The sequence below is a fragment of the Aphidius gifuensis genome, linkage group LG5 (assembly GCF_014905175.1).
Source record: "Aphidius gifuensis isolate YNYX2018 linkage group LG5, ASM1490517v1, whole genome shotgun sequence".
Taxonomy (NCBI): domain Eukaryota; kingdom Metazoa; phylum Arthropoda; class Insecta; order Hymenoptera; family Braconidae; genus Aphidius; species Aphidius gifuensis.
This window is the reverse complement of record NC_057792.1, coordinates 17,890,902-17,906,728: the sequence shown is the minus strand read 5'-3', so window position 1 is coordinate 17,906,728 and position 15,827 is coordinate 17,890,902. Positions and strand designations below refer to the sequence as shown.

Here is a 15,827-nt window from a genome sequence, read left to right as displayed (position 1 = left end):
TGATAACTCAATGTAGGATTTTTTGCATTAAATAATAAAATAATAATAATAATAAAATTGGTTAATTAATAATTATATATTTAGGATGAAGTAAATGAGAGAAGGGAATTAAAAAAAATTAAAAAAAAACAATAAAATAGAATGAGAAATAGAATGAAAAAGAAAAGAAAAAAAAAATGTTTTAATGTCGCGTGTGCTAGGCCACCAGCCCCCAAGCATTTGTCGCACATTTTTCTCTGTCTCTCTGTCTCTCTCTCTTTCTCTCTCTCTTATATAAAATAATAATTATTATATATATAGACGGTACATACAATGATTATTGATTAATTAATTAATTATCAAAGCATCAAAATATTATCATAAGTTATCAACCATTTGTTTCTCAAACAATATATGTTTTTTGTATATCTTCTCCGTATCAAATCAAATAATAAAATTCAATAAATGTTGAAACAAAAAATAATAATAATATTAAATATTAATTATCACTTGGTTTTTTATTGTGTTTTTTTTTTTTTACCTTTTAAGAGAAAGAAAAATAACGACAACTTGTTTATAATGATGGTAATTGTTTCTATTAAAAATATCACTTGTTTTATTTCCCTGAACTAGTATTATTTTATTTATAATATACATTTACTTAAAAATAATTAATTTGCAATTTTTCAGTTAAAAATTTAACCATGATAACTGGAAATATATTATAGTGCATATTTAATTTATGAAATATTAAATAAAAAAAAAATCAATTGTCATTTAAAAAATAATATGAATACTCAAGCCAACAAAACACATTGGTCTCTAGTCTTGTATGGACTATGGACTACAAAACCGGCCCTGGCAACTCTGAGACCAAGAAGACTAGAAACCCTAGAAGCTGCTAGAAACTCTCTAGTCTTCTTGTCTGAGACGAATTTGATCTGAGCTGACGACCCATCGAACACACCTATTGAAACGTTGCTATTTATTTACATGTTGTTTTGTACATTGTTGTACATATAGACAAAGTTCAGTGTATGAAGACTAGTCAGAATATATTGAGATAAAAAAATATTAAACTGAAACTTGGTTATATAGTGGATACCAAATTTTAATTTTATCAAATATGAATCAGCTCAAACGATTGCGTAAATCAGGGTCGAAAAAAAGCTTGGTAAAAAAATATGACGTTCCAAGTCAAATTACAACACGTTCCATGAGCAAAAAAAATAATAAGGTTAGTTTAAAAAAGACTAAATAGTAGTCTGCATTCCATTGTTAATATTAATTATTAAATATTGATTATTCTTTTGAGAAATACTATCAGCATCTTAAGGCTACAAATCAAATTATAACAAGGTCCTTCAATAAAAAGAATAATAACGTTAGTTATATTAATAAAAATATAGTATTCACTGCATGCTTATAGATTGAATTTTAATATTTGATTATTATTTTTATAGTTATACTCTCATCACAATGATGATAACGATCTATACGCGATAATCGAGCGTGTTAATGATGATTGCCTGGCTGAAATATTCATGTATGTGCCAGCATGTGAAAGACCAAAAATTGCATTGGGTATGATAAATTATTTTATTTAAAAAATTTTTATTTAGTAATGACGATTAATTAATTTTTTTTAGTATGCAAAAAATGGAAAAGAGTCCTTGATGATTCTTGGTTTGATGTTAAAAAAATTGAACTAACTCATTGGGAATATGACGAGTATCCACATTTTTTAAAGAGAAATTATCCAACGATCGATGGACAATTCAGTTTTTTGAAATCACTGCTTTATAAATGTGGTCGTTATTTAAGAGAATTAGACTTGTCAGTCTACGGTTATTGTAACATAGTGCCAGTTATTAATGAAAATTGCCCAAATCTCGTGAAACTTCGAATAAGAATCGATGATCTTCATTTGCGTAATGCAAGATTTGATAATGCATTTTCACATCTTTCTAAACTAAAAGTATTGAAAATTATATTTCATCGTTGTTTCCATGATTTATGTCCACCAATACCTACAACTTTGATTAATTCATTGTTAGACGTTGCTGATACATTGACTGACCTCAATATTTCATATTGGCTTGAAGCCCTTTGTCAACGCCCTTATTTCCCAGAAGAAATGACTAGTGTATGTAACTTAAACTTTATATATATTATCTATTGCAAAAATATCATTTTTTTTTATTCATTTCATAAGTTTTTTACCTGAATTGTTTTTTTGTAGGTGATTTCTCAACAGAAGGCCTTAAGAAAATTTTCAACTACTGGTATAGGTTCTCTCAAAAGTTTATGCGACTATCTGGACAATTCTAAAACAATAACATGCACTCATGACCACGTTTGTTTCACGAGATGTAAAATTGGTAGATTAGAGATGATTGCAGAAAATGTCAAGGAATTGGATATTCTTGGTCATCTAATTACCGATGATGGTATATACGCTATTGCTAATACTATGAAACGATTACACACACTACGTGTAAGATGTTTATTGCTAACCGATACTGGTATCGTTACATTTACAAAGATGAATAATTTAAAATATCTTGAATTTAACGGCTTTAGTAATGCCACTGACTCTTCAATTGAATTGCTCAAAAATTTAGCACATTTAAGGTTACCAGTCAGCAATAAAATTACTGATGAATCAGCCATTAAAGTTCTTGAAAATTCACCAGACATGATTTGTTATTGTGTTAGAGACACAGATATAACTTATAAATTTATTGAAAAAGCAGCAGAAATATCAAGAAATCGTGAAAGAAAATTATATGTATATACTACACTTGACCCTAATTTATCTAACACACAAATCGAATATGAATATTTATCAATTCGTTATTTTAAAAAAGATATAATAAGAGAAACTAATAGTGAATAATATTATCTTGATAATAAGAATTAATGAATCTTATTGCGGAGGCTAGTAGTATTGGATTTATCTCTCAAAAACAAGACACCGAAGTAATTGTCGTAAAGACTTCGGATTCGGCCTTAAAGAAGCGTCTCTGGAAATCCTATCGCCTCCCATAGAAAAAAGCATTATCTATTCAGTCATTTTTTTTTTTTTCTTCGAAATGTTAATTATATACGTATTAAAATCGTTATTTATTGTTAATTTAATTAATTAATTATCAAAGCATTAAAATATTATCATAAGTTATCAACCATTTGATTCTCAAACAATATATGTTTTTTGTATATCTTCTCCGTATCAAATCAAATAATAAAAATTCATTAAATGTTGAAACAAAAAATAATAATAATATTAAATATTAATTATCACTTGGTTTTTTATTGTTTTTTTGTTTTTTACCTTTTAAGAGAAAGAAAAATAACGACAACTTGTTTATAATGATGGTAATTGTTTCTATTAAAAATATCACTTGTTTTATTTCCCTGAACTAGTATTATTTTATTTATAATATATATTTACTTAAAAATAATTAATTTGCAATTTTTCAGTTAAATATTTAACCATGGTAACTGGAAATATATTATAGTGCATATTTAATTTATGAAATATTAAAAAAATCAAATTAATTGTCATTTAAAAAATAATATGAATACTCAAGCCAACAAAACAAATTGTAATATAAAAATAATTTGTTATTATTTGATGATAGTGCCAGTTATATAATAATATAATAATATAATAAATAATAAATTTATAATGTACACGAAACATGTTGGAAATTTACGTTTATTTTTAACAGTGATAATAATTACCAGATAAATACCAGCTGTATAATCGTCTAGATGTTCTACTCGCCGCTGCAACTTTAATATAGCCACTGGTGGAAATATTTCTCCGAATTTTTCCAAAATTCTCCGTGATTACTCCGAATTTCTCCCAAATTGACCCATGCGGTGAAATGAGTGAAAAAGTTTTCTCCTCGTCGTTGATTTCGGAAGAATTTCTCCGTGCGGTAAAATTTTTTTTTTCACATGTTTCTCCGCGTATTCTTTTCGTGGAGAAATATTTCCGAACGTTTCTTCACCCAAGTCGATTCGGAGAAAATTCGAAAAAAAATTTTGATACCTTTCTCTACTCATTTCTTCGCATGGGTCAATTTGGGAGAAATTCGGAATCGCGTAGAAATATTTTGACCAGGGAGGTAATGATCCTCTTGATGATTTTTTTATGTATAATATAATAAATTTTTTGTTTTTTTATTATAGTCTTTGAAAAAAAAAGTATATAAATATGGACATGACGAAACACAAATATCGTCAAAACAAAATTACTCAAAGCATCTGTTTCATCATTGCTCTGTAAAAACAAATTTAATTAAAATACAATTTTCCCAACTCACAAGAGAACAAAAATATATCAAGTCAGCTTTAAATTTATTTTCTACCTTATACGGTAGCTCAAGATAACGGTAGCTCACGTGATTTTGCTAATGAAACAAGAATTAATTCCACTGAACCAACCAAAAGTTTGATGGGTAGTGAAAATATTCCTTGTGCTTTTTGTATAAAAGAAACACCTCTTGATTCGCTGAGACGTCATTTTGTTGAGCAACACGAAGCAGAACTAAACTGCTTTATTTGCTATAAAAAATGTTCAAATAATGGTACCTTGGATGAACATCAATACAAATGCTGTGGAGATATTTTTTATTGCCCCCACGAGAAGTGTGACTATCAATCTCTACATTCCAAGAATGTCATTCAGCATGTCGAATCAGATCATCCTGATAAGATATACCAATAAAATAATTTTTTTGTATTAATATCTTTAGTTTATTTGAATTTATTTTATTGTAATAAATTTCTCCCAAATTGACCCATGCGGTGAAATGAGTGAAAAAGTTTTCTCCTCGTCGTTGATTTCGGAAGAATTTCTCCGTGCGGTAAAATTATTTTTTTCACATGTTTCTCCGCGTATTCTTATCGTCACGACGCAGGATTAAATTGTATCAAGTCCTACACAAAATGTTCAGATGTTGACTCTTTGATTGAACATCAAAACAAACACACTTGGATAAAAATTACGGAGACATTTTTATTGTCCTCATGATAATTGTACATATCAAAATCTACGTTTCGTAAAAGTCATTCAGCATGTCAAACTAAAGTATCCAGATATGATCCACCAATAAAATAAGCAATAGGTGACCCCTCGTGGAAAGTTTTCTCCGCCTTTTCTCCACTTTTTCCCACCTTTTTCCGAAAATGAGCCATGGTTGGAGAAATGGCGGACAAATTTCTCCAACCTTTCTCCACCTAAAATTTATTCCGACTTTTCTCCAACCTTTCTCCACCTAAAATTTATTCCGACTTCTCTCCACCCTTTTTTGGTTTTTTATTGTTTTTTATTGTTTTTTTGTTTTACTTTTTAAGAGAAAGAAAAATAACGACAACTTGTTTATACTGATGGTAATTGTTTCTATTAAAAATATCACTTGTTTCATTTCCCTGAACTATAGTATTATTTTATTTATAATATATATTTACTTAAAAATAATTAATTTGCAATTTTTCAGTTAAATATTTAACCGTGATAACTGGAAATATATTATAGTGCATATTCAATTTATGAAATATTAAAAAAAAAAAATCAAATGTCATTTAAAAAATAATATGAATCGTCAAGCAAACAAAACAAATTGTAATATAAAAATAATTTGTTATTATTTGATGATAATTTGTTGATGAATTTTCAATAGTTGTATTACAACAATTATTAACAGCTTCATCAATAATTTTTGGATAATAATAATTCCAAAATGCTAATGCACGATAATCAATATCATTAACATCACTCATACTAATTGTTCTATTAATAATTAATATCCCAGGTGATTTTTCAGTATATTTTTCCCATCTAACATTGTGCAGTGTTGGACTTGATGTTCTTAAAAAATTACCAATCATCATCATCATAACATCAGCAAGATTTTTATCACTACCATTCCATAATATTTTATTTGGAAAAAAATGTGGTAAACCCCAAACAAATGGTAATTCAAACATATGTGGTACACCAGCCCATTCAGGTAAATTTTGTGTTACACTTATTGTTCTTGGTCTATAATCAAAACGATAAACATATGCGTCATTTAATTTTGATATTTTTTCAGCGAGAAATGTTAAACCAGCAGCATATGTTTTTTCAGTATGTAAATCAAGATAACGATCACGAAATATTGTTGAATTATCAGTCAATGGATAAGGTCTATAAAAAAATAATACAGCATCTGTTATAAGCTGTGTTTTAATTTCACATGTTGTATTATCATCATACTGATGAATTGATGAACGTATATCATCAATCATCATTTCTTCAAATTTTATTGATGTCCATTTATCATCCATTTCATTGTAATTGGTTATTTCCATAAACGCAAGTACTTGTTCATTATTTGTATAACCAGCCATTATTGGTACACCATTAAAATCACCATTTATTAATATATCCTTTGGATCCATTGGTAAAAATGTTGTTAATGATGAATTATTTATTTCACCATCAACAATTGGACCCCAACTTTCAATGTATGATGTATAATTTAATAATATATCATCTTTAACATTTCTTAAACATTCCATTAGTCTTGATTTTGGTGTTAAATCACAACCAAATTTATTTGCAATTTGTTCAACAATTGGTTTTTCTAATTCTGGTGTTCTTACGACTTCAATTGCATCACCACTCATTAATATTGCTTTTTTAAATTTACCCTTACTCAGGGGGCTAAGTATATGAAGACCAACACTTATTGCACCAGAACTATGACCAGCAATTGCAACATTATCTGATGAACCATCAAATAATTTGATATTTTTTTTAATCCAATCTAATGATGCTACTTGATCAAGCATACCATAATTTCCTGGTGCTTCACTATCTGTACTTGTAAAAAATCCAAATATATTTAATCTATATGCCACTGTTACCACTAATATCTGAAAAATTAACAAGAAAATATCCGTCATTTTCATCAACAAATCAACAAATCAATTTTATATATGTTACCTTTTGCTTATTAACAAAAATAGTTGCATCCCAAATTGCCGGTGTTCCAGTGTTAAAATCCCCACTATGAAACCACACCATTACCGGCCATCCATCAACCGGTGGAGTACCTGCAGTAATCATCAAAAAAATAATTGAAATGACCCTCAAAATATAACTACTTAAATCTACAATTCAAATATAAAATTTTTCAAGTTAAAAAAAATATATATAATAGTAAAACAACTTATATATTTTATGGTAATGATAATAGTCGTAAAAAAAAAATTAAAAAATTTTTTAACATATATCGATAATGACATTGAACCTAGCAAGCAACCCTAGGCTAAAATTTAAACGATGATTACATATTCCCGAGGCCATTCAAAGCCATAATAATTAACTTGATCATTTTGTCAATCGATTCGTTGGCTTTTTTTTTATATTTTTTTTATCAAAATAAAACATCAAGTATTTTTTTTTCTAACAAATTTTTAAAATAAAAATTAAGACATCAAGTTATAATATGTAATTACAAGTTGTTATTCATATTACCTTGTCATGAAAAAATATCATAAACAAAGTAGCAATAAAATTTTCCAAACTAATTTTCAAAATAAAAAATTAAAAAACAAATTAATCATTCAAGTTTTGGTATCGTGTTTATGAGACTATAAAAATCATTTGACTACATAAATTCAAATAAAATTCAAAGCAACCCTTTTCTTTTAAATTTTTTTTTAATAATAAAATAAAAGCATTATCTCTTAAGCCTTGAGCCAATTTAAAATTTAATAAATCATAGAAAAATCAAGGTGTGAATGACGATAGAAAAAAGTAAATAAAATAATTTTTTTCTTATCATCTCTATGAATGATATGGTTGAAGTACAATCGTATTTAAATCTTCTACCCTCTGGGCTTTCTCATTGGAGTAATGGAAAATCTATTAGCTTCGTGACTTATGTCGTATCTCGACATCTTTTTGCTTGGCCCTACCAAATCGCGTGCCACCCAGGTGCACCAGTTACACTATGTTACACCCCTATATATATAATTTTTTTTTTTTTTTACAATTTATCCTTATATATTTTATGTATCGACCTTTTACTTGTCTTACCCCCTGGGCTCACAACGCCAATTACACATCGAATTGCGTAGTCAATTTTTCATTATTACTATTATTTTTATTTCTTTATAAATTACATTATTTATCATGCTCTTTATTTTTTTTTTCCTCATAAATTATCGCTCTTGATGGACTCTTATATTTCATCAATAATATTTTAAAAAACTAGAACTTATCATTATTTATTTTGCTTTTTTTATTCGTGATAAATAATTATGAATAATGCATCATCGCGAGAAATGATTTGGGTCACATTGAAAGAAAAAAAAATAATTTCCTTTTCATTTTTTCGATTCATCAAGATGATTCTTATCGAAAAAAACACCCTCAAGATTTTGCATGTGCTTGTATATAGCTGTATATATAAATGACGATTTTTTTTTTTTTCGTTTACTGATAACGGCTGTAAGCTGCCTTCGCGTGTATGATTTTTTTTAAAGAAAAATAATTTTTTTTTTTACAGTTTTATTTCTCGGAAATTATTTATATAAATATTTATAAATATTTTTTTTAACAACTCGTTAAGTGTCATTCTTGACATTGTCTTTTGACTTATTTTATAATTTATTTTACTTTTTTTTCGATGTTGTTAATAAATGGAATAATAAAGATTAAAATCAACTTTGTCATTGTATTGTAATTTTGTGTATAAAATGTCACACGAAATAATGGAAAAATTAATTATATTGACCGTCAACAAATTTAGCTAATTTATAATGAGAAAGAGACATTTTTGTTGTCACAGTGTGTCCGGTCATATAAACGTCAATGTGAAAATGCACCAGTGATAATGTTTTGTATTTTTTTTTTCATCAAACGGAAGGTATACGAGTAATGTGGCTTAATTTTACTCAAACTTTTGTCACGCAAACTCTCAATACAATAAACAATCAAATATTTTTGATGATAAAATTCGAAAAATTTTATCAATCTTCTATAAATTATTAATGAAATTTAAATTTTGTTTTATAATTATTGATTAATATTAAATAAATAAAAATATATGTTAAAAATTGTTTACCATCAGGTACAAAAAGATTCAAATATAAACAATCCTCACTGACTCCTGGATCAACAACATCATCAGCTAATAATTGTCTGTAAAGTTTTTCAGCCAGCTTCCAGTTACCAGTTAATTGCATACATGATGGTGAAAACTTTGTTGCATTTTTAATACCATTCCATGTTACTGGTGGATTTGTTACTGGAGCAGAAAAACGTAGCTCTTTAATTGGTGGATGAGCATAAGGTATTCCCAAATAAACTGTCACCTTTTGTGGTCTTGCAAGTGGAATCTACAAAATAATAAATTATAAAAGTTGTGGCTTTTTTTATCTGTCAATATATTTTTTATTTTTTTAAATATTTAATTTACCTCTCTTCCAAGTAAAATTCCTTGATCTGGAATTTTAACTGTTGGTGGTTCTTTTGAAACTCCTTGTCTAGAAATTGTTCTTTGTGAATTTATCAAACAAATGTTATAAAAAAATAATATTAATTTTATATTTATAAAAACAAGTAACTTTTGTAAATTCATTTCGACAAATTAATGATATATTTTTTAAATTTTTTTCCAGATATGTTTAAACCACGATCACCAAAACTTATTGTGGCTTGTGTACCTTCTCGCGTGACTAAAACATTTTTCCAAGACCTCCTCCGAGTGGTGGAGACCTGCGCCTTATGAATTTATTTTTTTTGTTTTTTTTTTTTTAATATATATTTTATTTCATGCACCTACAACTTTTCGTCACGCATTTTTTTTTATTATGTCAATTTTTTCTTTTCCTTGTATATTTATGTAATTAATATTAATTTATTTTATAATTTAAAATACACTGATAACATCAAACAACAATAAAAAAAAAAAATATTAAAATTTTGTATTTCAATAAAATAGCCTTTTTATTGTTTAAAGAAAAAAAAATATTAAGAAATTAATTAAAATATAAATTTTTTAAATAAAAAAATTCTAATCAATAAATTTTAAAATTTGAATTATCCCGGTGCGCTTTGATTCTCGCTTGTGATTGGCCAATAAATTTTTAAACATGGCTTCAAGACAAGGACGAGAATTAAGAGAGAGAAAGAAAAAAAAAAAAAATTGCAATCAACTCCATTGGTATTTTGGTATGTAAAACATTGTTTATAAACATATTATTAATTTTTCTAATAATTTGTTATAATTTGTAACAGTTGATTTTTAAAGTCATCATTATTAATATTATTGAATAAATATTAGCCAACAATATACATTAACAATAGTATATTTATAATGAAAAAAAATAATTAGATCTAATGTTGTTATCATCATAATCATCATTCCTAAAATTCCAACTGAAACACGAGGCTCCAAAATACAATGTAAGCAACATAATATTGATAATAACCTTAAAATATATAAAAAAATATTTGTTGTAGTTATTGACTAATCAACAATATTATTATGAAAAATATGAAAAATAATTTTACAGAATGGCTGGTATATTTGACATTGAGCTAGACATTGCTCACAAGGAAAACTCAAGTGAGGATGATGATGATGAAATTATTGATTTAACTGAGGTAAATAAACGCCAAGTTTGCTTATTTATATTTTTATTTATTGTATTTATTTTTTCACTCAGGATGACTATGACACTGGATCAAGTTACAACGAAATTAATGAGTAAGTTTTATATTCAACAAAAAATTATTTATAAATTAATATTAACAATAGTTATAATCCATTTAACCATTGATATTAATTGGTTGTTTTTTTTTTAGTAATAGAATTGTTGAAAAACTATTGATATCTGAACAAAATGTTGGTCATGGTAGAGAACGAACTGGACCACAAGATTTTGAACTTTGTAAAGTAATTGGTAAAGGTGGATATGGAAAAGTATTTCAAGTACGTAAACGTACTGGTATTGATAAAGGTGAATTATTTGCTATGAAAGTATTACGTAAATCATCAATATTAAAAAATCGTAAAGATACTGATCATACAAAAACAGAAAGAAACATATTAGAAGCTGTTAAACATCCATTTATTGTTGATTTAGTGTATGCATTTCAAACTGGTAACAAATTATATTTAATATTAGAATATATGTGTGGTGGTGAATTATTTCGTCATTTAAATAATGAAGGAATGTTTCTTGATGATACAGCATGTTTTTATTTATCTGAAATAATAATAGCACTTGAACATTTACATCGTCATGGTATAATATATCGTGATTTAAAACCAGAAAATGTATTACTTGATATTAATGGACATATTAAACTAACTGATTTTGGTTTATGTAAAGAAAATTTTACTGAGGGAAGTGTAACACATACATTTTGTGGTACAATTGAATATATGGCACCAGAAATATTACTTAAAAAAGGACATGGTAAACCAGTTGATTGGTGGAGTCTTGGTATACTTATGTATGATATGTTAACTGGTTCACCACCATTTACTGATGATAATCGTAAATTGACTATTGAAAAAATACTTTCACATAAATTAATACTACCACCATATTTAACACCAGATTCAAAAGATTTATTGAGAAAATTATTAAAAAGATTTGTACCACATCGACTTGGTTCTGGACCATCTGGTTCTGAAAAAATTAAAAAACATAGATTTTTTAAACATCTTAATTGGGATGATGTTGAATCACGTAAATTGCAACCACCATTTATACCAAGACTATCAAGTGCTGATGATGTATCACAATTTGATAAACAATTTACAAATGTTGCACCAATTGATTCACCACCTGAGCATGCACTCAGTGAATCAGCTAATAGAATTTTTCAAGTTTGTTTTTGTTTATTTAATTTTTATTGATAGCATTAATAGCATTCGAAATTAATTGTTGTGTTTATTTTGTCATCAGGGATTTACTTATGTAGCACCAAGTGTCTTGGAAGAATGCATGGAAGAAATGCAATCTGATGTACATATTGTCAAAGCAAGAACGCGAACTGATTTTTCATCAAGAAATAATAATTACTTTAGGTATTTATTAAATAAATTTTATAAATAATCATTTTTTTTTTTTTATTTGGAATATTAAATTATTTTTTTAAACAACCATTTGTTATTTTATTTTATATTGTTTTCATTTCAGAATTGAAAGTGAAGAAAATGACTTAGGAGATGCTGAAATGATAGACTTGACTTAATTATAAGTTCTTTTTTTTTTGTTTCATTATTTTTTTTTCCTAGACAATTATTATAATAATCATTTAGAATTATTATTACTTTTTTTTTTTTGTTTTTTTCTTCCAGTTCAATCTGTCGAGCTGCCAGAAATTTTTTTTGATCTCAGGGATATTATATAAATATTAATCGTGCCTATTACAATTTTTTTATACATATATTTATAAATAATCATACAACTTAAAAAAAAAAAAACAAATCAAATAGAAATTTATCTTGCTGACTCGACAGATTAATTTAGCTAATTTTTTGTTTCAATTACTTTTCTGATAATGAAAAAATAATTGAAATAATTGTATTATATTGATATATGGATTTTTTTTCAATCCAAAAAATGACAAATTAATGATATTATTTCTTGTGTTGATAATAACATCGAAATAATCAATTTTTTTTTGCTTCGTCGAGATGATGCAAGAATATATTATAATTTTATGATAGATTTATCGAATTTGTATTTGAATTTGTACATTCATTAATAAAAACGAATAAAAAAAAAATTTTAATTGCTTGTTTCTAATGAAAATCTTTAAATTAAAAAATATACTATCAGTCTTGTTGATCTTGGCCAATTAAAACCCGGTGATTTTTTTGGAGTTGACAGGTAAAATTATCAGTAGAATATGGTGCAAGTGTTGAATTATTTTGTAGATTTTTAGCTGGAGAATATTCTGATGGTGGACATGATGAACAAATACAAAAATCATTGTTAATTTTAAATTTTTGAACTGAAAAATCATTAGAAATTTATTGAAAACAAAAAGATACAGCTCTTTAAAATGATAAATAAATTAAATAATAAATAAACAATGAAATATCAATATTTTATTAATAAATTTTAAAACTTTAGCGCGTTTTAATTTGATTGCTCTTTAAAGATGGCTGCTGACACACTTACACACACTCAACAATGAATCATATGAATGTATAATCGAAAATCATAAACAATCTCTGCTTGTAAACAAATAACTAACAATACAACCGCACCCTTGTACTTTTTTTTTTTTTCATTTTCTTTACATTCTAATAGTTGTATAAATGTTGTGCAACAAATAAATTGCAATGTTTGATAATTTTTTATTAACAGTTTAATGCCAAGCTAAAAATGTTAAAAATTAACATAATTATTTTGTTATTATTCTCAAGTTTGGCTTTAGCTCAACAACAAGATGAAGATTATCTTGGATGTTTTAAAGTTTTACCAGAAGATATTGAATCAGCAACAATGGGATATCATACTGCCAGTGCACCACCTGATTGTAAAACAGAGTGTCGAAAACGTTACTTTATGTAAGTTGATAAAATTGTCATCTGATAAATAGTTTTGTTTACAACTGACCTAGTTAAATATAGCAATAAAATAAATGAATTTAATAATTTTCTAGGTACTCTGGTTTAATGGGAGGACAACAATGTTATTGCATAAATAAATACAGACAACATGAGCCTTCAAATAATTGTACAATGCCTTGTATAATTGATGCCTTAGAATTATGTGGTTCACAAGATTCAATGAGTGTTTATAAAACTGGACAATTAGGTCCAAGTCCACCAAGACAATTAAAAGTAACTAAAAGCCAACAAAAATCATTAAATGTAAGCTGGCAACCACCAGATATGCTAAATGGAAATGTAACATCATATACACTACATGTTGTTGCAGTTAAAACATATGCATCATATCCATTATTTCCAACAGTAAGTCAAGTACAAGGTGGTTCATCTGAAAATACTGTATTAACAAATTTACAACCAGGAACAAAATATAACATTTCAATAACAGCAACAAATGAAAAAGGTGAAAGTGATCCAGCTAATATAACAGCATGGACATTAATTGGACCACCAGATATACCACAAACACCAAAAATCATTGATAGAACTGATACAACAATAACTGTTGAATTACAAAAAGGTATCAATCAAAATGGACCACTTACATCATATCAAATTGTTGTTGTTTATCCTGGTACAATACCACCAATAAATCATTCATTTTCATATGTTAATTATAATATTGCTAAAAGAGATTATTTACCATATTATATTACTGCTGAAATACCAGCTGAAGATTTTGATAAATATAATAAAAAATTTATCGTTGGTGATGGTGAAAAAATTGGTAATTATTATAATGCACCATTAAAAAAACCATTTGATAATCCACAAATTGGTATGGTACTTGTATCAAAAAATCATGATGAAATACAATATTCATATTCAAATAATAATGGTAATGCTTATATTAATAAAAATTTTCATAATACAAATAAACAATCAACAAAAATAATATTAACAATTGCAATTGTAATATTAGGTGGTTTATTATTGGTATCAGTTGTTGTTTATTTTTTTATGCGTTATCGTCATGAACAAAAACGTATAACAAAGTTACCAGAACATCAAGAATTAACATTACAAGGACCAATTTATGAAGTTGATAATGTTGCATATATACCAGAAGACATACCAGAAAGACCAAATCATTATCAAGATTTAAAAACAAAAGTATGGAGTATACCTAAAAATTTTTTAAATGTTGAACAAATGGCTATTAAACGTGGACGTTTTGGAAGTATACATATGGGTACTGTACAAGATAAAAATGGTAAATTATCACAATCAATAATACATTGTATATCTGATCAATCAATGAGAGCATCAGAAAAAAAAAATATGTTAAGAGAATTAGATATTTGTATAAAAGCTGGAACAATGAAATTTATATCAAGTTTTATTGGTAATTGTGAAACACCAAATACACTTTATATTGTATTTGAATCACCACCATATACATTAAAAAATAAATTATTAGGAGCAAGATCTGGTGAAAATTTTCCAACTGAAAAAATATTACCAATTGGTTCATCAATTGCAATGGGTTTATCTTATCTTGAATCACATAAAATTATTCATTCACATTTATGTGCAAGAAGTATTGGTTTAACTGATGATTTTATACCAAAAATAATGGGTTATGGTATTGGTAAATATGCAATTGAAGATGTTAAATTAGCAAGATGGACAGCACCAGAACGTTTTGGACATAAAAAACATATACCAGGTGTTGTTTGGTCATTTGGTGTTGTTATTTGGGAAATGATGAGTATGGGAGGTACACCATATGCTGATTTAAATGATGAAACTGATGTTGAAGAAGCTGTTGTTGAAAAACATATCAGATTACCACAATTGAGGGATATGACTGATCCTTTATATGAAGTATTGTTATCTTGTTGGCAAGATAATTACGATGAACGTCCTGGTTTTGATGAATTATCTAGATTGGTAAGTTTTATTTTGATCAAAGTCTTGAGCCTCATTAAACGTGTGTGCTACAAAAATATTTAGGATTTGGATTTGGCAATAATTTACTTATTTTATATGTTGTTTTTTTTTTTTTTTATTATTCTAGGATACACTGAGTCTGGTACCCATCACTGCCATTACCGAGCCATACTTGGCTGAACTGGAATTAAACTAAAACTCGTTTGACATTTGAAACTTAAGTTGTAAGCTTTCTTCACTATATAT

General features: G+C 26.7%; 4 protein-coding genes across 4 annotated transcripts; 3 read left to right on the top strand and 1 right to left on the bottom strand.

Annotated features, from left to right (window-relative positions):
* The first annotated feature begins 629 nt into the window (after positions 1-629).
* Positions 630-3,200, top strand: LOC122858120. Its single transcript, XM_044160814.1, has 4 exons — positions 630-1,216; positions 1,443-1,563; positions 1,629-2,125; positions 2,222-3,200. The coding sequence occupies exons 1-4, from the start codon at positions 1,106-1,108 to the stop codon at positions 2,876-2,878; spliced, it is 1,386 nt and encodes a 461-aa protein (XP_044016749.1). The 5' UTR covers positions 630-1,105; the 3' UTR covers positions 2,879-3,200.
* Positions 3,201-4,803: 1,603 nt separating this feature from the next.
* Positions 4,804-9,725, bottom strand: LOC122858090 (carboxylesterase 5A-like). The gene is made up of 4 exons (XM_044160772.1): positions 9,465-9,725; positions 9,111-9,384; positions 6,983-7,092; positions 4,804-6,912 (listed from the first exon to the last, which is right to left on the bottom strand). Exons 1-4 carry the CDS (start codon positions 9,624-9,626, stop codon positions 5,575-5,577), a joined length of 1,884 nt encoding a protein of 627 aa, XP_044016707.1. The 5' UTR covers positions 9,627-9,725; the 3' UTR covers positions 4,804-5,574.
* A 470-nt stretch (positions 9,726-10,195) lies between these two features.
* LOC122858123 (ribosomal protein S6 kinase beta-1-like) lies at positions 10,196-12,428 on the top strand. The gene is made up of 6 exons (XM_044160827.1): positions 10,196-10,453; positions 10,564-10,654; positions 10,717-10,757; positions 10,856-11,888; positions 11,968-12,089; positions 12,202-12,428. Exons 2-6 carry the CDS (start codon positions 10,565-10,567, stop codon positions 12,254-12,256), a joined length of 1,341 nt encoding a protein of 446 aa, XP_044016762.1. The 5' UTR covers positions 10,196-10,453; position 10,564; the 3' UTR covers positions 12,257-12,428.
* A 775-nt stretch (positions 12,429-13,203) lies between these two features.
* Positions 13,204-15,825, top strand: LOC122858077 (putative tyrosine-protein kinase Wsck). Its single transcript, XM_044160749.1, has 3 exons — positions 13,204-13,583; positions 13,679-15,581; positions 15,709-15,825. Exons 1-3 carry the CDS (start codon positions 13,399-13,401, stop codon positions 15,775-15,777), a joined length of 2,157 nt encoding a protein of 718 aa, XP_044016684.1. The 5' UTR covers positions 13,204-13,398; the 3' UTR covers positions 15,778-15,825.
* The last annotated feature ends 2 nt before the right edge of the window (positions 15,826-15,827 follow it).